At 51.3% G+C, this 22,455-nt stretch overlaps 11 protein-coding genes across 11 annotated transcripts; 6 read left to right on the top strand and 5 right to left on the bottom strand.

Annotated features, from left to right (window-relative positions):
* Nucleotides 1–934: 934 nt before the first annotated feature.
* COCVIDRAFT_40851 (hypothetical protein) lies at nt 935–2,199 on the top strand (the record flags this gene model as incomplete). The annotated part of the gene is made up of 2 exons (XM_014697575.1): nt 935–980; nt 1,034–2,199. 2 exons carry the CDS (start codon nt 935–937, stop codon nt 2,197–2,199), a joined length of 1,212 nt encoding a protein of 403 aa, XP_014553061.1.
* Nucleotides 2,200–3,081: 882 nt separating this feature from the next.
* On the bottom strand, nt 3,082–5,200 carry COCVIDRAFT_108682 (hypothetical protein; the record flags this gene model as incomplete). Its single annotated transcript, XM_014697576.1, has 4 exons — nt 3,082–3,338; nt 3,393–4,267; nt 4,322–5,058; nt 5,114–5,200. 4 exons carry the CDS (start codon nt 5,198–5,200, stop codon nt 3,082–3,084), a joined length of 1,956 nt encoding a protein of 651 aa, XP_014553062.1.
* Nucleotides 5,201–6,174: 974 nt separating this feature from the next.
* Nucleotides 6,175–6,942, top strand: COCVIDRAFT_18982 (hypothetical protein; the record flags this gene model as incomplete). Its single annotated transcript, XM_014697554.1, has 1 exon — nt 6,175–6,942. One exon carries the CDS (start codon nt 6,175–6,177, stop codon nt 6,940–6,942), a length of 768 nt encoding a protein of 255 aa, XP_014553040.1.
* Nucleotides 6,943–9,162: 2,220 nt separating this feature from the next.
* On the top strand, nt 9,163–10,419 carry COCVIDRAFT_108655 (hypothetical protein; the record flags this gene model as incomplete). The annotated part of the gene is made up of 6 exons (XM_014697577.1): nt 9,163–9,325; nt 9,375–9,561; nt 9,615–9,759; nt 9,809–9,977; nt 10,029–10,301; nt 10,355–10,419. 6 exons carry the CDS (start codon nt 9,163–9,165, stop codon nt 10,417–10,419), a joined length of 1,002 nt encoding a protein of 333 aa, XP_014553063.1.
* A 952-nt stretch (nt 10,420–11,371) lies between these two features.
* Nucleotides 11,372–12,082, top strand: COCVIDRAFT_108602 (hypothetical protein; the record flags this gene model as incomplete). Its single annotated transcript, XM_014697578.1, has 1 exon — nt 11,372–12,082. One exon carries the CDS (start codon nt 11,372–11,374, stop codon nt 12,080–12,082), a length of 711 nt encoding a protein of 236 aa, XP_014553064.1.
* Nucleotides 12,083–13,332: 1,250 nt separating this feature from the next.
* Nucleotides 13,333–15,258, bottom strand: COCVIDRAFT_29660 (glycoside hydrolase family 47 protein; the record flags this gene model as incomplete). The annotated part of the gene is made up of 1 exon (XM_014697579.1): nt 13,333–15,258. The coding sequence occupies one exon, from the start codon at nt 15,256–15,258 to the stop codon at nt 13,333–13,335; it is 1,926 nt and encodes a 641-aa protein (XP_014553065.1).
* Nucleotides 15,259–16,167: 909 nt separating this feature from the next.
* COCVIDRAFT_29661 (hypothetical protein) lies at nt 16,168–16,958 on the bottom strand (the record flags this gene model as incomplete). Its single annotated transcript, XM_014697580.1, has 3 exons — nt 16,168–16,212; nt 16,262–16,886; nt 16,951–16,958. 3 exons carry the CDS (start codon nt 16,956–16,958, stop codon nt 16,168–16,170), a joined length of 678 nt encoding a protein of 225 aa, XP_014553066.1.
* Nucleotides 16,959–17,309: 351 nt separating this feature from the next.
* COCVIDRAFT_40857 (hypothetical protein) lies at nt 17,310–18,011 on the top strand (the record flags this gene model as incomplete). Its single annotated transcript, XM_014697581.1, has 1 exon — nt 17,310–18,011. One exon carries the CDS (start codon nt 17,310–17,312, stop codon nt 18,009–18,011), a length of 702 nt encoding a protein of 233 aa, XP_014553067.1.
* Nucleotides 18,012–18,528: 517 nt separating this feature from the next.
* Nucleotides 18,529–19,560, bottom strand: COCVIDRAFT_40858 (hypothetical protein; the record flags this gene model as incomplete). Its single annotated transcript, XM_014697582.1, has 3 exons — nt 18,529–18,578; nt 18,632–19,413; nt 19,544–19,560. 3 exons carry the CDS (start codon nt 19,558–19,560, stop codon nt 18,529–18,531), a joined length of 849 nt encoding a protein of 282 aa, XP_014553068.1.
* A 606-nt stretch (nt 19,561–20,166) lies between these two features.
* COCVIDRAFT_108635 (hypothetical protein) lies at nt 20,167–20,460 on the top strand (the record flags this gene model as incomplete). The annotated part of the gene is made up of 1 exon (XM_014697583.1): nt 20,167–20,460. A coding segment is annotated over one exon (294 nt), but the record flags the coding sequence as incomplete, so codon positions are not given.
* Nucleotides 20,461–20,543: 83 nt separating this feature from the next.
* COCVIDRAFT_18989 (hypothetical protein) lies at nt 20,544–21,503 on the bottom strand (the record flags this gene model as incomplete). The annotated part of the gene is made up of 3 exons (XM_014697555.1): nt 20,544–20,862; nt 20,936–21,308; nt 21,356–21,503. 3 exons carry the CDS (start codon nt 21,501–21,503, stop codon nt 20,544–20,546), a joined length of 840 nt encoding a protein of 279 aa, XP_014553041.1.
* Between the last annotated feature and the right edge of the window lie 952 nt (nt 21,504–22,455).

Raw genomic sequence — 22,455 nt, forward strand, 5'->3', positions numbered from 1 at the left:
GCGATTGGCAACGGTGTATCACACTCATTAAGAATTGCGCGAGGATGTAGAGTAGAAGACGAAAGAATGGTTCGATGGAGAATCCAAGAAGGCGTTTGTCACAGAAGGTACATGGTGGTTGAGTGGTTGCGCCAATGAGCTTCGTTGCGGGTTGGTCTTGGCAAGGAATATACGCGTACGCATGAAACAGGCCCACCGACGTCCTTCATGCGCGATCGGGCTTCCCGCATCTCGTAAACAAGCATGTCACTTTTCTTAGCAACCCCAAGCACCTACCGACAATCTATCTGTGGCCGGGGAAAGTCCCCTGTGCCCTATGCGTCCTGAGCAAGGGCCGCCGATGTTCCAAATGCCGCTTCATCTTTCGACTGACAGCCGCGTCTCATTGGCACACGACCTGAAACCCCCGGTGTGATCAGCGGTTGCATCAAACAAACATTCTGTCCGAATCAGTTGGCAAGGCTGGGCTCCCAGCGAGTCCGCATGAGGCACCCTAGTTGCTGAGCCGCGCCTACCCAATGTCTAGATTGATCTCGTCAACATCTTACAGATGACGGTCGAGGTTTCATGACAAACGCCATAGGCCAAACAACAGGCATTGTACGGCTCACTTTGTTTCCAGGACCTTTAGATGAATAGTATGTCGATCGTTTCTCGGTGCACGTCATAGCTATCAAGTATATATATCTTGGAAGTTGGCCTCATAGTTTGAAGGCCACCAACAAGTCAACAGTTGCCAGTCACACACATTCTCTTTGAGAAGGTTTTCTTTACACCTTTCTCTCTTCCTTCTTTGTTATCCATTCTCTCGATATCCTAGCGATATTCGTACATTCACTTCGGCTGTGCCACTTTGTCCCTGTTACCCTTCACTCTCGTCACTCAATCACTTCTCAACGTTTCTACACAGCTCACCTAACCGACTACCGCAATCATGAGGTCTGCTGTCATTCTCGCCCTTTCGGGATCTTCCCTTGCTCGTAAAGTGCCCTTTTCATCAGTTTTGCCTTGAGCATTGACTAACATTCCCAAGTGCCCTTTGGCGGTGCCATGAACTCCATGTTTGGTGCTAAGGAGGCCCGTGAGGCTCAGGCTCCTCAACCAGAGAACATGCCCAACTTCCCAGGTGCTGGTTTCCCAGCTCCTACTGGAACTGGTGTACCTTCTTTCCCTATGCCCACTGGAGGTTTCCCTGGATTCCCTGGAGGTCAGCCCGGTGGTCAACACGGAGGCCAACACGGAGGCCAACACGGAGGTCAGAACGGTGGTCATAACGGTGGTCAGAACGGTGGTCAGAACGGTGGAGGTTTCCCCGGTTTCCCTGGAGGTCAACATGGAGGCCAACACGGAGGCCAGAACGGAGGCCAGAACGGAGGCCAGAACGGTGGCCAGAACGGTGGCCAGAACGGTGGTCAGAACGGTGGTCAGAACGGTGGGGGTTTCCCTGGCTTCCAAGGAGGCAAGCCCCCAACCGTAAAGAGGCTCGCAGTCAACTACGGCCTTGCTCCCACCCTACACAAGAGAGGAGAGGCCGCTACTCCTGCTCTGCCAGAATTTCAACTCTTTTCCAAGGACGCTGGTGCTGCACCAGCTACCGGCTCTCCTGCTGAAGGTGGCTCTCCATATGGCGACGAGCCTGCTGGAGGTTCCCCAACTGATGGTGCTCCTGCCGACGGTGCTCCTACGGGTGGTACTCCTGAGGCCGGTGCTCCCGGTGCCGGTGCTCCTACTGAAGGTGCCCCAGAATCTGGTGCTCCTGATGCCGGTGCTCCCACCGATGGCGCTCCTGAGTCTGGCTCTCCTGAGTCTGGCTCTCCTGAGTCTGGCTCTCCTGAATCCGGTGCTCCTGAATATGGTACTCCCACCGAAGGCGCTCCAGGTGCGGGTGCCCCCGGTGCAGGAACTCCCCCCTTCCCCATGCCCAGCGGCGCTCGCCCTCCCTTTCCCATGCCCACTGGCGGTCTTCCCTCCTTTCCCATGCCCACCGGTGGTTTCCCCGGCGGCCCAGGTGGATCAAGCGGACCAGGTGGATCAGGCGGTGAAGCTCCCTACTCCGGCGCTCCCAGCGGTCCTGGAGGCGACAGTGAGGACGGTAAGCCTGGCGCCGGTGGCTTTTTCGACTGGCTCAGCGGTCTCTTGGGCAAGGGCAAGGGCGAGGGTGCCGGAAAAGGCGATGGCGAGTCCAAGGGCGACTACTAAATGGCTTGGGCTAAATGATTATCCGTGGGGCATATGGACTTTATCTGACGGATGAGTGAAAGATTGAGTGTCTAGATGACACGGGAGACCTTTTTTGACATATATATTTCTCTTCTTGTATCACACCTTTTTGGCAACTTAAATACACGCTCCTTATTGAGAATGAAAGACGTTTTCTTGCACTACGATTGGAACATAGAAGAGTGATGTTTGGCCTGTTAACTTGAATAGAGGATATGGAAATTCTTCTTCTTCTTCTTCTTCTTCCCTTGGAATATATAGTATCACATCGCTGAATCACTGTGCAGTTATCAATACAAAGAACTCCATAGCTGCATGCTTAGCCTGTCAGGGCACCGCAAAACCAATATGCATCGTGATATCTATACCACCTGCACACCGTTTATATTTATATATGTCTACTATAAAAATGGCAGTTGAAAGAGCGAAGTGAAAAGGTTGACCGCTGCCGTTGAGGGAAGCGAAGTCGGGTATCTCAGAAAGCCATTTCTCCGTCTTTTGTATCCTGCGCTATGCTTTTGAACTTTTTTTACAAGATTCCTGCACCTTGTTCTTTCATGATGGTCGTCGGGTTGAAGAGACGCCTTCCAAATGCTTGTGTGTGTATGTATATGGCGAACACGGCATTTATTTTAACAAGAAAAAAGAAGAACAAACATAATAGATCCTAGGCTGCGATAAAAGAAACCTCCTAATTACGCTTGTTGAAGCGCAGTAGAACTGTCCAGAACAAAAGGCCGCCATGTGTTGTTGAACACAGATAATTCGGCCGAAGTATTTCCCAGGAAACGCCGAGAATGATAATTAGTCTTGCTGGGTTGAATGCAGTAAGAATATTAGACATAATTTTGCTGTATCGTATTAGTTAGAGACAGCCAGGCTCTTCATGCCGTTGGTGACCTCGATCGCTGCTGCTTTGGCGACATCTATGAGGCTAGGGCTCTCTTCCTTGTGGGTACCACTGGTTCCATTGACGCCGTTAGCTTCATTTACGTTCTCACTGCCATTTGCATTAGGAAGATCGGCAGATGGTGTGTGCAGCGGCTTGTCCATGTCCTTGACCTCCAGACCATTGAAGATTGGGAAGATGCCACGGGTAGCATGGAAGTCATTGTGCACTGGTATACAAGTTAGTAAAGAGTTCGATCAATTCAAGTGGACTTGGAACTTACCAATGTTGAGAAGGTACCAGGTGTCTATGACGTCCTGGATGACGTAGCGTGACGGGCTGATACCTGCATGGCAGTTTGCCCACTGCTGGCCGAGTCGGTAAAACTCGTCCTTCCAAGCTAGAAAGCTGACTGTTTCGACAATTGTTGGCTGTACAATCTCCTTGCCTGGGAAGACACCCCACGTGACAGCGTTGGGCCCTTCGTTGGGGGCATTCGTCTTCAAGTCGCCGTTCTTGTTCACAGCATAGTAGGTGAATTCTGGGTCGCGCTCGAGACGGGTAATGATCTCGGCGATGTGCTCGGGTGAGACAAAGACCTCGAGGTAGGACTTTTGGTAAACATAACCGTTGCGTGGACCCCAACCAAAGACGGGATCAGACGATTTGACACCATTGACGGCAGGCTGAGAGTTGATGGTAAGGAAACCACGTCTGTTCAAGTCGATGAGATCGTCACGAATAGATGAGGCCTCCGCAGTAATGGGCTGTTCACTCCATGGCAACGACTCCAGTTTGCCCTCCATATAGCGTACAAAAAGATTGGAGAAATCCCTGATGGTCAATGGCGTGCCCCATAGCTTGATGTTTTGCTCGTTAGTGCCCTTGAGACCGATACCATATGAATCCAACTCGCCGAAAGCAGGTGATCGAGAATCTCCCCAACGACCGTTAGGAAACTCGTCCCAGTCTTGGGTGCGTGCAACATAGGACCTTTGTCGATTGCGCCAGAATATGGGTCGTACATTCTCCTCGCGTCGGTTGAGGGCCAAGGAGGGTCGCCATGGCAGAGGCTTCTCAAGTGGGGATTCCACATCTGGCAAAAGTTCAAGCTCCTCGAGAACCATGCGTGTGGCTTGAGCAAGGTTCATTGTGTAGCTGGAGTGAGTCAGTACAAGTAGTAGATATGGCCATAATAACAGTAAGACATACAAGTGCAGATGGGTAATGCCGGCGTCAATCAGCCTCCGGCACATATCGGCCACCAATGTCTTGCCAACTTCACGGACTTCAACATCGTCGTTCTTGACGGGTTCCAGAGCCTTTGTCCAATCATCGGGAATGTGGCATTTTGTCCATTGGGCTCTTCGTAGAAAGGCGGCGTGGGTGTGGATGGGCATGATGCCGGGAATAATAGGAACGTCGATGCCCTTGGCGCGGACTTTTCGTACCCACTCGAGGAAGAGGTCTGTGTCGTAGAACATTTGCGTTACAATAAAGGAGCCTCCGGCGTCGACCTTTTCCTTCAAGTGGTCAATGAGCTCATCGACATCGTCGTTGTCATCGCTGCCTTCCGAGTATCCTGCAACACCAATATCGAAGTGGTTTCCGTACTTTTCCTTGATATAGACAACCAAGTCCTTTGCGTAACGGAACCCGCCAGCCGTTGCCTCCCACTTTTCTCGTTCACGGGGCGGGTCGCCTCTCAAGGCTAGAATGTTCGTGCAGCCGGCCTGGTATGCTTCTCGGAGGGCCTCATCGAGCTTGGACTTTTCCATGTCGGTGCAGGTAAGGTGCATGCAGGTCTCGAGACCGTAGACGGACTGTGCAACCTTGACCATTTCGCAGGTCAATTTGGAGTGGCGGCCGCCGGCGCCCCAGGTAAGGTCGATGAACTGGGGGCCGAAGCTGTGCATGCGGTCCATGCGGTCATAGAGGTTTTGGACACCCTTGGAGGCTAAGTCAGCACAGTTGCTTTTTGAGGACCCTGGGAATATAGAATACCTGTGCGGTCTTTGGAGGAAAGAACTCAAAGGAGAAGGTCGGCTTCCCTTCTCGCTTCGCCTGAGCGAGTTTCTGTGAGATGTGCATGGTGGGCAAGGGTTAGAGGAAAGAAGGACGGATGGACTGAAGGAAGAAAAAAAGAAAGAGAGAAGAAGAGCAAAGTGCGAGTCGATGTCGAGCAGAGAGGCTCCGTGGGTACACAATAGGAACAGGATGCACCCCGCGATGGGCTCACTGCGGCGGGTACAAGGATGTATGGGTTCGGTCGGTGTCGAAACTCCGACGGAGCTTATCCAAAGTATCGTTTGCGGGCCCAGCGATCAGCGAGTGTCCGCGACATGTACGTCAGCTGGTTGGAATGGCAGTGTGTCAGGCGGTAGTCGGTGTCAATCTGTCCGTCAGTGGTTCAGGTCAGGACTACAACGTGTCAACGAGGCGGTGATGTGCAGTTTTCTCTAGCTCGCAGGTGATTGGAACAAGGTTAGCGCAAGGGCGTGTAGTGAGTCCGGAGGTGACATCGGAGCGCTGGCAAGCGAGGCCCATCTTCGGCCACATAATACCTCACGCCGCGTGCGATGCGGTGAAGAGCCCGCCATGGCCGATGAGACAGCAGCGCAGGACGGAGACCGAGCGCAAGCGTATGTGTATGTGCATAGCAGAGTGTATTTATATGTATACGGACGAGATGTGGCATCCATGTGGTGGTAGTGCTGTCTGGGGATGTCGGCAGTGCTGTTGCCCCACACTCCAGCTGAGAAACCGCCCGCCGTCCCACATCTTCCACCCACGATGCCATGACTGCCCTCCCCCGGGTTTTCCTAATGCGGTAACACCGGAGCACCATCATTGTTGCGCAATCAAGTCTACACTACTACATATGTAGGACTGCTACCGTGTATGTATACCCTCTGTACATATGTAGGATGCCGTCTTGTCCACCCGCAGTATAATGACAACCCAGCCTTTTCATCCTTGGCTGCTCGTCCACCCCTCCTGACATCTCCCTCTCCCCCTCCATCTCCATCTCCATCTCCCTAGACACCCGCATACCCACTACCGTCATGCCTCCCATTGCTCGGCCCCGCCGCATTGTCGGTGTCTCGCTGAAAATGTACTTCGATCTGCCCAGCACCCTCTCCTACATCCGCGGTGTCTTGCAACTCGACGGCGATGCATGGAATGCCCGCACCGATCTTTTCGTCATCCCCGACTTTGTCTCTTTGACCGAATCAGCCCGCATACTCGAGTCGTCGTCCATCATCCTCGGCGCTCAAGACACTTTTTGGGAAGACAAGGGCGCCTACACAGGAGAAGTCAGTCCGCTTGTCTTGAGACAGGCCGGTGCGAGAATTGTGGAGATTGGCCATGCCGAACGGAGAGCCCACTTTGGCGAAAACGACGAGACGGTTGCGAAAAAGGCAGGGGCTGCTGCGAGAAACGGCCTTATTCCACTCGTGTGCATCGGCGAGAAGACGCATCATGGTGTCGCTTCAGCTGCCGTCGGAGCTGCTATAGACGAATGCACCCCCCAGGTCAAGTCAGTCCTGGCTGCCGTGCCCGACGAAACCGAGGTTATTCTGGCGTATGAGCCAGTGTGGGCCATAGGAGCAAAAGAGCCTGCAGACCCTGACCACGTAGTCATGGTGACAAAAGCGCTGAGGTCGCTGGCTGCGGGCCGCAAAGGTCTAACAAGAATCGTCTATGGCGGTAGTGCCGGCCCAGGAACTTTTGCAAAGATTGCCGACGGTGTAGACGGCTTGTTCTTGGGTCGTTTCGCACACGACCTCCATAACCTCAAGAAAGTCATAGAAGAAGTCGGCGGTGCTTGATGCGTTTGAAGAAAGAAAAAATGCGTTTCCATATCCCAAGAATGCGACATGCTGCAGTTTCAGACTGGGACAGGACGGGGGAGTGACTGAGAGAGAGATCACTTGACATCCCGTGACTGCCCACTCGCGCATTACCTGCTATTCTCCATTGCAGTACATGACAAAATCGTTCTGCGCTCTTATCGCCCTATGCTAGGTTACTTCTGCCAGTCTATGAGGCCGAATGGTATGTGTGACGTCCCTTCCTTACCGCTATCGGTTCGCCATGTCTTGTCCACCTGCTAGAAATGATATCGAATCCATTTGACCTACGCAACAGTGCAGCATTATGCCTGATATGTCAAGATTTGTCCTGCATGCATGCGTACGGCTCGATTTTCATACGCCTTTGAATCATCAGCCTGAGCATAATCACTCCAGTTTTCATGGAGTCCAGTCCGATGGCCTTCAAGTCACAACCATTGCGAATTGCGGTCCGGTCACCCGCAATTCGGATATGCGGAACATGCAGTCTTGGTGACAGTTGGCTGTTATGGGGTGACGAATAGGCTTTGCCTATCTGTCTCGATCATCCGATAAGCCGGGTACTCCTGTCAGCCTTGAACGTCTAACCACGTCCATCTGCACAGTACTGTGGTGGACAACAAACCCCTTGTTACCCTACCGAAAAAATCCGCGACGTTCCGAAAACAGCATTTTTCAAATGACGAGTCCATTCCACTCAGTTGCACTCGCTCCCCGGAGGCTCATCTCCAGGTCACCGCTTGCCCTGTCATGGTTTGCCAAATCAAGTTAGGCTGCTTTCAATTCGGAAAGCATCTGTCACTTTCGTTGATCCTTTCCGAGGGCTTCTCGGACGAGCGCAGCCTACTCGCCATGTGTTCTAGTTGTGGGCGTGCGTCACGCCAGCATGGCTCGATGCTACTCACCCCTCAGTAGTTCAATGCGGGGGTGAAGTCTTCGATCAATTTGCACCAAACGCCGTGTCTCCCCTACAAGCCTGACCCAACCATCGTGGCATTTCGCCGGTCCATGCCGGGGTGCTCTGAGCCTTGAGAACCATCATTCGGCCCGGCGTTCAATGTCGGAGTAACATGGATTGCCTTAACACAGAGTTGACCGTGTATTTTGGCTTGCTCTGAGCCAAACCACACTAACACAGGCGACTTATGTTGCGCCCTCAACTACTACTAGCAAAAGTCGTAGGAGGGGTACTCGGCACGCAAACTGAGGTATTATAATGAGGAAATAAGGCTGGCAACCATACGTCCGGGTTTAGCGTCTTTAGCACGTTTCCCCGCAAACTCAACCCGTTAGCGCTGGTCCGACGATCGTTTGGCTCCCCAGTCGAGCTTCCGCATCCACCCCCAGCTTTCACCTGCCGCTTCTCCGCTCGACTCCTCGAGATCGACCATATGGACTAGAGTCATTGGTTTTCTAATGCCTATGCCTATTAGGCCCATGTACGTGTCATGATCCTTGATGCATGCCATTGTCATTGTCACTTGTTCAGACAGTATGATCTTCGAGCTCTATACAGTACAGAATGAATGGGTTCATGTAAGTATACAAGGTATCCCATGAAATAAGATGGGCAAGATACTGTATATTGTAATCGTGGTACCAGCATCCATGCCAGACTGGTATAAGTACATGCAGAAGAGACTTTGGGAGGATGCTTGGTGTTTACAGAGTGGCTACTCCCTCCACCCCGCTCCCGTTCCTAGGGTCGTTTTGTCACGGAAGCCACGTTCTCGACTACGAAACGCCTCCTCATGACCTGAACGAATCAAGGTCTGGATTCTAGCCGGCCCTAACCTGGCCATGTCTGCCTTCCCGCCAATTCGATTCCCTGTGCCATGTTCAGGGCGGAGCCGCAACGGCCGGTCATCGTATTCATCCTGGATTGGGGCACCTGTACGCCGCCTTTTGCATACTTGGTGTTGATCACTTGCTTTCGTCCGCAGCCACGCTTGTTCGCAATTGACATCTGTGCTCCGGGTTTCCCGAAAATTTATGCCCCTTGCTTGCTTCATCGATTCTCGTGTCCACCCTATATTAGCTCTCTCCCCAGTCTCCTAGCTTCCCATGTCCAATTACGATATTTCTGCAGATACCACTGCCTCCCCCACCTCCCCTACTCGTGGCCATTACGACAAGCACTTGATTCTCAATTCCGATTCTGCAAGAAACCCATCCTTCGATAACCACACCGCCTGTATGGATTCAGACCACCAGCAAAAGTACTCGCCAAATGACACTCGTCTGAGCCCAACTCGAGACGCAGAGACACTGTCGGCTGGATCAACAGCAAGAAACGAGTCAACAGCAAGAACCATGGATATCAACAATGGTTTGGAAAAGGACTTTTCACAGCCCAATGGTGAGATGCCGAAATAGAGCTGGTTACCGCTTCAGGCTAACAATACTAGGATATAGCAACGGTTTTCCCGGGCACCTCAACCTCGACGCTTCAGTTGATTCCAATACCGCGCTGCATCATATCCGGACAGCAGGTAGTATTTCCATTTCGCCGGAACTGTTCGAGAAGCTCTATCTCTCGCCCCCAAACAAAGTGAAAGGCGAATTGAGGAAGACCTTTGGCAACCCTACACCAATGTATGCTCTCTGTGTTCATTCTGTCTTCTGTTGACAGCTACTAATTTCTACAGCGCTATCATTGGGTTCTTGTTGTCTCTATTTCCACTGAGCATGACTCTTATGGGGTGGCGAGGCGCAGGAGGCAGTGGTGCGGCGAACATTGGGTGGTATTATTTTTGCGGAGGTCTTCTAATGGTTATTGGTGGCATTGGTGAAGTATGCAAGGTCTTCTCGTTTCACCAAGGACGGTGCTGACTTTTAACAGTGGATTCTAGGCAACACCTTTCCCTTCGTCGTATTCTGTTCTTTTGGAGCTTTTTGGCTAGGCTTCGGTGCTACACTACAACCTTTTTACAACGCATACGGAGCATACGCCAATCCCTCGGTCCAAGGTAGCACGGGTCTAGAGTCTGTCGGCTTCAACGCCGGTATCGGTATGTTATGAGCAACATGAAATGCGTACGTTCTTCTGACTTTTGTCATAGGATACTTCCAAATCGCCATGGGCATAATGTGCCTCGTCTTCCTCATCTGTTCCATCCGTACGAACCTGGTCTTCTTCATGATCTTCTTTAGTCTAGTACCAGCATTCGGTCTTCTAGCAGGTAGCTATTTCCAGGCTGCCAATGGCAGGGCGTCTCTTGCTAAGAAGCTGGCTGAGGCTGGTGGTGCATTCGCCTTTGTTGCCTGCTTATTCGGATGGTACATATTCTCTGCTATTATGCTGGCCAGTGTTGACTTTCCCTTTAATCTTCCCAGTAAGTCGCTAACTGCGTGAATGAATGCCTTTGTACTTGCTAAATCAATACAGTTGTGGACCTGTCCAGTGTAGTAAAAGGGGCGAGCGAGAAACGCAAAGTCGATCACGTTGAGTGAACACACTGCGGTCAGCAGGTCATTGAAATGGGGTGAGATGTGTTCTGAATGGTTGATGTGCTGGTTGCCAAGGGGTTGGTCGTGGGACGGCAAGTAGATGAAACTTATGCTGTTCGCATCACGCGACCAAAGGTGAGATTGCGAAATGCCGCACATATAGCCAAAAGGCTGTTTACCATGTCCATAGCTCGCGTAATGTTCATATAATCATATATGTCGACAAGATATACAGTTCTGATGGATCATAGCCCGACACTCGTCTGCAATGTACCCCAGGGTTCCTTGTCCACTTGGTGGACGGACACTACCATGGAAACACATCGGTTGTATGAGCATCGCGTTTTGCTGGAAGCACCAGAAGCACAAACTCCAACAGCTGACAGGCTGTCTGAGACAGATTATTTGAGAGGGCATAATATCTCAGTCTGCTTTCTGGACGGTGCTGCGTCGCGCATTAACATTTGTGTAACAGGAGTGACATGTCTGACACTGGGAAATGATTTGCGGGTCTGCTGGCCCGGACCGTTCAAGCAAACCGGTGGTTCGTGCGTCTATACCAGTACTTATATGTATACAACACACGAACAGGTCACGATAGTTAGGCAAAAGAAAGAAAATTCCACCCATGTTCACTGATATCTCGACGTCATTTAAAATGATTTACCCGGTGGAAGTAGACAGCATGCAGCAACATACGCGCCACGACATTGCCCCCACAACACAGCCGCGGAGACAAACGAGTACTTCATCAAGTAAATCCTCACAATCGCCCAATTTCTCCCGTCCATATCTGCAACAGCCAGTCACAAGGAAACCGGTTCCAAGATCAACTGGCGCTCTTCCCCTCGCAAACGCAGCACCAATATCACATCAAACCATCATTGTAACACAAAAACCACATATCAGCAAAGGCCACCAACCCGTCCGCACAAAAACACGACGACGACCAAAAATGGGAACCTACTTTTTAACAGGCGCCAACCGCGGCATTGGCCTCGAGTTTGTACGCCAACTCGCCGCCAACCCCTCCAACACCATCATCGCAGGCGTCCGCTCCAAATCCATCGACCTATCCGACCTACACTCCTTGAACTCAAACAACAACGTCCACATTGTCGAATGCGACGTCGGCTCCCTCGACTCCCTCTCCGGCATCGAATTCCGCGTCGCCGAGATCCTCAGCAAAAAAAGCAGCAACCTCGACTTCCTCTTCAACATCGCCGGCATAAATGCTACCAGCAGCGACACGAGCCTGACACTCGACCCAAAAAGCATGACCGAGCACATGCAAACCAACGTACTTGGTCCCGCGAAAATCGTCCAGTGCCTCCGCAGGTACCTCGCTCGCGGCGCCACCGTGCTGAATATGACGTCCGGACTCGGTAGTCTGGCTGTTGCATCTGAAGTTACAAAGTGCTGCACGTACAGCATGTCCAAGGCTGCGCTGAACATGTTGACGGTGCATCAGAGTAAGGATCTCAAGGGGAATGGCGTCAAGGTTGTTTGTATGGATCCCGGTTGGGTCAAGACGAGGATGGGGGGTGAGGGGGCGGTGCTCGAGGTGCAGGATAGTGTGAGAAATATGTTGGATGTTGTGGCGAATTTGAAGGAGGCTGATAGTGGAAAGTTTTATAGACAGGATGGCGAGATTGTGCCGTGGTGATCAGGTTCGTTGGAGGACAATATATTAATTACTTTTACAATCTTTGGATAAGAGACTGTGTATTCCGAGAGATTTTCAGACGTCGGGGATCCTGGTTCGTATCCTTGTGTTCAAAGACCATTTTTAGATCTCTTGGTGTTTTCTTCTGTTTCTTGCACCCTTTTTCTTTTCCTTCGTTGAAACGGCGATACCCCAGTTTTGATGTTGACGGCCCGAATAGTGGTGTAGTGAAACTCAAGTCTCAATAAAGACAATGGATGTGAATGGTTGACGTTTGGTTTTAGAACAACTCTCCTATCCTACCAAGCTGCTACATGAATCCAGGTAACGTAGCGAATTCTTCTATTCCATGGTTCCCTGTACATTAAAGTCCCCTTGCTTGGGTTGACACCGAAATCCATGCTTATAAATTCGGCACACCGTAGTACACCCCCTTTAGGAGTAGTATTCGACTCGAGCTGGCATCTCACATAGCTCCAATTCGAACAAATAAGGCATTCCACTCTCAAGCCTCATTCATCCAACTAACGAACCCAACTTCTCCATACACGCACAAGGCTCACCCCCATTCCAACCCATTGCCCACAAACAAAATGTCCTTCCTCCATGGCATTGGCCCCTTCCTCCTATCTAACCTCTTTACCCTTACCCAGACTTTATCCTACAGCACATCCCTATCCTTCTGCCTCCCCAGAAGCCTTGCCTTCGCAAAACACCTAACCCATTTGCACCACTTCACGCGCATGTCCTGCATCGCCGAAGCATACTCAACTTCAATGTTCACCCATTTCTCATACCCGCGTCAACCTCGACATCACTCCCATGAAATCATTCAACTGCGCCTTCTTCTTCTGCACCACACGCCCTCGACTTCACACGATTTCCCCTATCAGCGAACCGGCGACCATATCGTTAGAGATAATTAAGTCAAAGTTTTCCTTTTAGATTTCATGACTTTTGTTCCAAAATCTTTTTGGATACCGATCTGAAAAAAAAAACACGCACAAACCTTACATCATGCACTAGACACACCACTTCGATCAAGACTTATCCAATCAAAACGATGATAGAAAAAAAATGGTAGTGTACTGCGATACCCATCTATCCAAAAGCCCGTGTACTCCAGAAAAATGCAACGCTAAGTCCTACACAGCCACCCTCAATCAACCGAATCTATTCCTCTTGTTCACAAAAAAGGGAATGCTACGCAAAACATACTACCCATCCAACTTTCCATCCCCACCCCAACTCTACCCAGCCTTCGGCCGCCTAAAAGGATGCGCCTCGGTATTAAACACCCAGTCATCAAGACTAATCATATCCGGGGTGCTAAACACAAGATAGAAATACTTGAGCGTCTCCGCCGTCCAAAACGACTCCATCTTATTCTCGATATTCTTCTCCCGCGTACCCGAGTGCCATGCTGCACTAGACGCAGCAGTAGTTGGAGTGGTAGCAGTAGCATCCTGGGGTGCAACAAACGTAACGTCGCGAACCTGACCGTACCCGTATTCTGTCTCGGTGGCAGCAAGGATGCTGTTGAACATGTCCCATGCATTGTCAAGGTAGTGGCGGTCACCTGTGATGCGGTACATGATGAAAACAGACTCAATGGCTTCGGGGCGAAGTAAGTACCGGCGGTCGCGGATATTGGTGAAAGCGGTTGGAATACTGTATTTTTCGACGGCGGCATCAAAATCGTCAATGTACTTGTTGCCATAATGAGTGAGGACGCCTTCGGCCCAGGTGGTGCGGTTCCAGGGACAGGATGTGCGCGATTCGCACGGGACCATGTCGAAGGTTTCAGGCATAATGCCGGTTTGGGTGGCGGCATAGCTGTAGACGCAGCCCTTTGTGAGTTTTGCGCCGAGGTCGACGTGCTCTTTGATGGAGAAGATACGGCCTGCTAGACCGAACATGCCGCCAATGAAGCAGGTCAGGTGCTGCATGGTTGGGTTTAGAGTGATTTGGTCGCTGTAAGCAGACACATCGCCACAGAGCAGCAAGTTCTCGCCATGGTCCTTGTCAGGTACCATTGGCCTGAAAAGCATGTACTCGTCAATCTTCTTTGCAGAGTCGCGGTACAGCTTCTCGTACACAGGCTCCACACCACCGAGCAGCGCATGCATCTTGGGAAAGTATTCGTACGTGCTATCTGCCAGCGCGCCAATGGAAAAGGAGCCTGACAAAGTGAAATCCTCACGCGCGACATTGACCATAGTCGGCCAAAGCCCCGGTATCTTTGTAGAGTTCTGAACACGGTCCATAAGTAGAGTGACTCTGGCTACAGCGTCATAATACTTTGGCTCAGCAGTGATCTGCGCAAGGCGCGTAAACTCCATGGTTAAGGAGCCAAGGCAGGCAAAACAAATATTAGTCTCGGCATCAAAGGCATCTCGGTCAACCTTCTTGGCCTTCTCCACACTCATCCAGCCCAGCGGTGTGTTGTTCGTAGTGTCAAAGGCCCGGTACAGCATTTCCCCAAGTTGAATTGCTTTCTTAAGCAAGATTGGTTTGCCGCTCATGTCGTATGCGCTCAGCAAACCCCCTAGGTATCGAATTGTCGTTTCAAAAACGCTGACACTTGTGAGGTTTGTCCTGCCGAAGTCGATTGCCGCAACTGCCTCTACAGCCTCGTCAAACTCCTCTCGAAGGCCCATAATCCACAGGGTATCGAGTGAATCGACAAGAGTAGCACCCCAGCCACCAAACGACTCCTCGCCTTCTGCCGTGACAGGCTTGAGCTCATCCTGCGCCCAAGCATATGTCCTGTAGCTCTTCCACGTACGCTTGAAGACATTCCGTACTGCAATTCTTTGCGACTCCCTCTGGTTTCTTTGTGTACGTGTTTCGGGAAAGTATTCTGCCTGGATGCGCGGGAGTTTGTGGGGTTTGCTGGTCGGCAGCGGGATGTAGGACGAAATGCGGTTTACAAAAGGGGCTTTGCGCCAATCGTAAGACTGTTGCGATTCGAGGTTGGCGAGACTGGGACTTTGGCGCATGTACGCCTCGTGGTCTTCAAAAGGAACGGCCAACGGGTCGATGGGCTCCCCGAAGAACCTGTAACATACGCCGAACAGGAGGGCTGCACCGAGCGCGTAGAGCAGGAATCGTTTGTGTTGCCGGGACATGGGCTGCTGGTATGGTACCCCGCGGGGTACTTTGATCCTACGCATGGTGAGATGGGCAGTGGAAACTATAGTCCCTCATTGAGTGAACGATTTAAAGGAGACTGGAACGACCAAGTAAGCAGCCACCATCGACCATGTACTGCCTACAAGGCTAGACTAGGACAATTGCACCGTGCCAGAGTGTCAAGTAACAGAGCGGCAAGAGGTGCTTAGTGCAAAGGTGCTGACCCGGGGGCGTTGTAATATACGGAATATAGTGGAGATGGACTCGGCGCTTTAGGACACCTCTCAGGTGAGAGACAACGTAGGGGACGTGACCCATATGCCAAGGCAACATGGATTGCCGATCAAACCGAAGCTACACGACGAGGTCGTTCCGGTAGCCGTAGCGTTAGTAAAATTCACCATGGCGCGTGGCGCTGGAATATACGATGGTGCGTACAGGCGACCGTGTACTTGACTGCAGTGCATGGGTGCAGTTGCAGGGGCTTGCGCTAAAGGCGGCCCCTCTCCCCTGCGCATTGGCTCCAATGCGAACCACACCACTCACGAAGCGAATCGTCAGTATAATAACAGCCAGTATAGCCTGCTCTTCTCCTCCTGCCAGAATGATCCAATATGCATAATGCAGCTCAATTGATCAAATGTCATTAATTTGCTCCATCATTTCGTCTTACATACAATACACAGCCAGTCGCCCAAAGACCCAGAAGCCCAACACCATGCCTTTTTTCTCTAAACCTCATGCGGTCTTCATCCAGGAACGCCAGCTATTGTACAGTGGGCAGCGGAGGCCGCCCGTAGAGTGGTGAGGGATACGTCAAGATCGACGGTATAGATGCAAAAAGTGTCGAACGTAGAAAAGACGAGAACATCATTGCGACGAAAACTCCGAAAACTCGGAACGCCTACGATGGCGGGAACATTGTGGCTCAAGACACAACTGTTCTTGGTTTACTCAGATTTTTGATCAGGCTCAAAAAAGACCTTTCGTGTTATCTGAGTCACCATTAGTAAATTTCCTAGCTTCAATGGCTATCCAACTTACCGCCCAGGATCCTGCTACAGTGGCGCAAATACCCGAACTAATGGCCATTTGCCTCGTCCCTCTTGTGCTCTTAAAGATGGCACCGCTCAAGGCGCCTGCGACTATGCTGTTGCTCATCTCATGCTTTCCCCTGTAGTAGCCAATGGTGCTATTTATTCCATTGTACACCATGGCAATCACACCTGCACTGTTTCCCAAAAACGGCCCTCTCCGCGTTATCGCATTGAGCACACCGTTGAGCCGCAACCGTGGTGGCATGCTGGGCGGGTTCTTCTGTAGTCCCTCGGCAAGTCCCCATGCGCCACCAATTGTCAGCGCCGTCAGGTACGAGACTCCGGTGCCATAACATAAGTCGTCTGACCAGCCACGCGAGGGCAGGGCCGATTGCGAGCCAGGAAGATCGGATGGGAGTTGGTCTTCGAGTGAGAGGTATTCGAGCGTCTGTTGGTTGAGGCCCGCAAGAGGGTGCAATTGTGTGGGGTCGAGGATGAACTCGGAGGGGTTCTGGATGGCGGTGCTGGGGTCGAATGGTGTGGGCTGGAAAGTATCTTCTTTTACAAAGTCGTTATTTGGTGGCGGTTGTGGTGCGGCCTCCTTGGCCTTGCGTCCTGTTAATGTATCCCAGCTGGTGTGGGTGTCAGCAGGTCTCGAATTGAAGTTTCATTGGGAGTCACAAAGAAAGCACATACATAGCCATATTGAAGATGTCGTGCTGTGCCGGTATAAAGAAAAGATAAGAGGCTGCGCCAGATCGCTACCAAGACCCGTAACCCACGGAGTATGTGGATAGAAGAAAGCAAGGAAAGGAAAAGCGTAGGATGGCGCAGGGCGGAGAGGCGCAGGGCAATGGGGCGTGTGCTGGGGCGTCGGCGGTGATGTCGCGAAAACTTCTGGCGAGCAACATTGAACAGTGACGAACGACACCGTGCACGGACCTTTCTCGAAGGGTCTCTGCTTCCGAGCTCGGAAAGAAATCATGGAAAACGCCCACCACCCTCGGAACACACTCACCCATACCCATCGCACAGCCCAGGAGCAACAATTCGCCATGGCACTTCCAGAATTCAAGCAAAACTTCCTCAAGGACTGTGTGTCGGCGGGTGCGCTAAAGTTTGGGACTTTCACCCTCAAGTCCAAGCGCATATCGCCCTACTTCTTCAATGCGGGGCTATTCCACAGAGCCGACTTGCTGCGCTCAATATCCTCAGCCTATGCTCACACACTCAAGGCGCACGGAGAGGCCGATGCCTCTTTCCAATGGGACATCCTCTTCGGACCCGCATACAAGGGCATCCCCCTCGCAGCGGCATCAGTTGATAAACTCGCCGATCTAGATCTCGCCAAGTACGGGCAGAAGAGCTACAGCTTCAACCGCAAAGAAGCAAAGGACCACGGCGAGGGCGGCAACATTGTCGGTGCCAGCCTCAAGGGAAAGAAGATTGTTATCGTGGACGACGTCATCACCGCTGGTACTGCGATCCGAGAGGCTATCGACATCATCAAGAGGGAAGGCGGAGAATTGGTTGGCATCATTGTTGCCTTTGACAGGCAAGAAAAGACTCCTACTGCTACCGATGATGACGGCAAGCCTGGGCCAAGTGCAATTGGCGAGGTGAGGAAGCAGTACGGCATTCCAGTGCTTGCTATCCTGACACTGGACGATGTGGTCGAGTATTTGAGGAGCCTGGGCGGAGAGGAGGACCTGAAGCGACTAGATGAGTACAGAGCCAAATACAGGGCCAGCGACTAAGATGAGGGGGAATTCTTTGGAGATGGATTATGATACCACGACGAATCAGATCATGCAGGCATGGCAGAGCAAGCATGAGAAGACTTGCTGGCTCGAATATTACCTGCTTTGCATTCAATGCTACATCCTTAAAATATTTTTTTTCAAAGTGTTTAACTGCTTGTTCTCTCTCCTTCACTTTCTACTCCCCTGCTCACTTTGAACAATGTCTTGTTCTTCATCACACAGCCAGAGAGATTGCACAATACATGACATGATGCATAAGCCATTTGGCAGTCGATGTTGCGGAAGTATTCGTCATCTCTTCATGCCAGGGCTCGAGCTGAAAATCGGTAGCGTAATGTATAGTCGTACAGACTAACGTAAAACACCCATCGTTTTGATAGGCAAAAGGAGCATCTACCTCGTGCAAGCTCATAGAAGATACCCATCACCAACTCTAAGGACCCGCCTCTGAGGCCGTAGTCCCAGCCCCGAACGCCAAATTACATAGCATCTGGTAATCATCGCCAATCACTTAAGCCTTCTTAGCAAACTCGACACGAAGGATAAGATGACCGAAACCGACTGCAGCTTCGTTAGTAAAGTTCCCGCATGAAATATCCGACCACAAGACTTACATCCGTCCATCTTCTCGCACGCCTTTGCAGCATCTGATCGGTCTGCATAGCTGACAAAGGCGAAACCCTTGGCACGACCAGTTTCCCTGTCCTTGGCCAAGAAGACCCTGGTAACATGTCCATATCTTGAGAACATGTCGCGCAAATCTTGCTCCTCAGCAAACTCGGAAACGTTGGTGACACGAAGGGTGGCGCTGTCGTCACGATCAAACTTGCCGCCCATCTTCTCGCCAGCACCACCACGTCCACGCAGATGTGGTGGCACGTATCCTCCAGATCCAGCACCAAGACCTCCTGATGCACCAACGCCGGGCGCATCGTCGGGCATGTCTGCAGGCGCAACATCGCCCTCGGGAGCCATGGTATCCTTGAACGGACATTTTGTCGTGAAATGGTCGCCCTGGCAAATACGACACTTGATCTTTGCGTTCTTGAGCTCGGCCTTCTTCTTCGCCTCGTCGCCCTTGTCCTCGGTGCTTGCTTTCCAGTTCGATACTGGTCTGAACACAATGTTCTCGGCCACGGAGACGGTATCTGTTTGTGGGCCGGGTGGCTTGCCCTTTTCTTGACCAAACTTGGCCCATTGCTTTCGTTCGGCGACACGTGGGTTTACGACTTGCTTGACGACGGTCTTCTTGATGCGGCGGGTGGTCTTGATCTTCTTGCCATCCTCAATACGGTAGGAGATGACTGTTTCGGTTCCGTCCTTGTTCTTGATGACTTGGTTGGGTGGGAGGGAGGTGAGGGACTCCTCGTCGTCTTCTTCCGCCCAGTCGGTGCGGCTACATGGCAATCGTCAGCATATAGACTTTTATCGACGTTCGGTTGAGGCGAAATAGGTGACGAGTTGGCGCGCCAGAGAATCCAGGACAGTGGGATGCGCATGAACGCACAGGGCACAGATAGACTCACCCTGCAGGTCGTGACATGTCAGCGGCTATGTATGTGCTGTTCTGTGTAGGCGTCGGTCCTGAAGTCGGGGTTGTTGTCAGATACAGCACGGTAAGAAGTGGCGGCCAGTGGGGCAATTCAATGTGTGCGCTGCGCCGCCAAGATTTCGCGCTAATAGCACCTGTCAGTCACCCTTTCAACCGTGCCGTCTACGTCGTACTTTGCCCTAATACTGCAAGCGCTCTGACTTGGGCTCTAGTATGATGGATAAGCTAGGAGTATATACATTGAGTCGGAGAGATCTATGATTGAGGACACTGGTTGTATGCATCAAAATGCACCCCCGCCATTCTTGAGGCCCATCACTTCACTCTTGTATGCAATTACGAGATCCTGACTCTGCACCTACACCTTTGAGAATTTAGTGGTGTCTTACGAGTTTTTTGATAGTGCCATTAATATATAATCATTTTCTATCTTTACGCGGCGTGCGAAAGGGTGTAGACGTTGTTTTCCGTCGATGCGGCAGTGCTAAGCTAGTTTGGGATATCGATAGCATCACGTGCGCACGCTGGAAAACCTCCTGGTTTTTATTCCCAGTATTTTCCAGTGTTTCACGAATCTGAAGAACTTATCCTGGTTTTTCTGCCACATACGGCCATAGATTCAAGAAATTTAGCCATCCCGTTCGATCTGGCCTATACAAGCTTGAAATCGGCGGATTAGTAGTCAGGTGGGTGACCACTGGCGAATCCCCGCTGTCGTATGTTTTTGCTCTTGCATCTTTTTTTGCCCAATTCGCGCAAGTCATGTGGGTAGGGTCCTGGTATGCCGGTTGCTGTTGTCAGTCTAGGTTATGTAACTCACCAGTCGCCTCTCTCTCATACAACCAAAGATGTCATTTGCGTGTTGCTAACAAAGGTAGTGATGAGCTATAGGTAACCTCACCCTATTTCATGAACTCGTTATTTTTGAAACTTCAAAACTCAATCAAGCAATAGCTGACATTGTATCGCCATGCTTAGCCTTCGGAACCTAGATTCCACTGCACTCTGCCGCGCCCAGGAACTGCCAACTGACCGACGGGCACTGGCTTGGGATGCTGAATGACATCGCTGTTCGTCCTGGCAATCGTCTGTGCCATTGGGTTTGGTGTACTGGTAGGGAATGATGTCTCGCTGCCGCCCCTGGGGAGCCTCGGTTTCTGAATATGGTGAGGCGAGCTAGGTGCATTGAAGTCATTGACAAAGGGAAGTTGGGAAGGTACTGAGTGTGGATGTTGTAGTTGTTGCGGTGGCTGCGTAGATTGCGGTGAGCCGTGCGCGTAATCAAGGAACATACTATGGCTTGTAAGTAACCTGATACCAGGTACAAAATAAGGGAAATGTTAAAGCAGATCAGGGATAATTTTACTCTTGTGGTTGAGTACTTCCCCTCCGACTTGTCTGCACACTGCTGGCCATGCTACCACTTCCCGTTCCACCTACTGTGCTGCCGCATGCGCTGCCATACATCGCTGCATGCTGTGACTGTGGAGTAGCGGGAAGCCACCCACTGCTTGTGATGCCCTCGACATCCATAAGGCGTTGAAGCAAGTCTTCGGTGATGACAAGCAAATGTTCCAAAGCAGCAAGACGTGAGGTCTCTTTTGCAGAACAGCAATGGATATATGATTTACTGGATGGATTGTGTTCGACGATGCACGCCCCAACTCTTCTTGAGGAAGTCGGAGCGAAGCTTATCACGTCTAAACATCGATTCGGTCCATAGATCGCGCGCGCGTTCGCTACGACAAGTCAGTTTTTTGTCACCAGCATTGAACAACACACGTACCGAGTACTCTTGTCCGGGTGCTTTCCAGGGCATACTCCGAGTCCTTGTCCTCCATGCGATGCAATATTTGGCTCGCTGTCCGCTCCAATGCTAAACTGTCGTAACTGCTGCTTTTGCCGTGCTTCATGTCCTTGAACGCCTCGATCATCTGAACTAGTACGTTCCAATACCAGTACCCGGCGGAGATTTGACTTTCTGGATCTGTTGGACTGTTCAGATCTCGAAGACGCCACGGATTCGGAAGTATTTGTGCGTTTAAGCGGCCCAAACTTCTCAAAGGATGCTAGCTCTTTGGCAAGGTTCTTCCACGAAGAAGTTCTTGAGAGCTCCTTCTCAGAGTTTGTACGACTTATGTTTGGTGAGCTTCCAGCTGACCTCGAGCCGTCGAGTTGTCGCGAACTCCTGCGCCGCTGAAGGCGGAGTTGAATCAAACGCTCTTCGTAATCTGCAGCTTCCTTTAGGCGTTGCTCCTTTCTGCGGATGTAAATGTCTTGTAGAGAACCGTGTCTAGTGAGTCGATAAGGGTGCTTGGGATGCCAGGGATTGAGCTGTGGTCCCAATGCAACTTTTTCAGCAAGTGTCGGCGGTGGCGTGGGCTGAGAATGCCTTCTGATACGGGTCGAGTGCTGCGACGTTCCCGATATGCTCGAGCTCAATGACCTTGGTTTAGGATTAGAACCCGTAGAATTAGCCCTGATTCGGCCAGGCCTCGCGTGTGATGGATCCAGGATGTCCACTTCCTCAATGGTATCAAGTAAAAAGCTTCGCCAGTATTCTTCTTCCCGGTACTGTGCAGGCAGCCCGTATATACAATAGGTAAAGGGAAACGTTGTGGTGACTGCGAGATGCACCTGTGACTGTATTAGCAATGTGAAAATGCACATCCTTGATTTTTGAATCTGTAATCTGGACCAGAAAGACACACTTAATGCGAAGGTGGCCGCAGAGCCAACGAGGCTCGAATCAAAGTATGGCGTCGTGTTTTGGTGAGTCGAAACAGTCCCAGACAAATACCAGATGGCAGACCCGTAGCTTTGGTAGTTGAAGTGTTGTATTGGTGAGAGTTGCCAAGGGACGAATAGATGAAATGAGGAAGGAGT

Source organism: Bipolaris victoriae (genome assembly GCF_000527765.1).
Source record: "Bipolaris victoriae FI3 unplaced genomic scaffold scaffold_95, whole genome shotgun sequence".
NCBI lineage: Eukaryota > Fungi > Ascomycota > Dothideomycetes > Pleosporales > Pleosporaceae > Bipolaris > Bipolaris victoriae.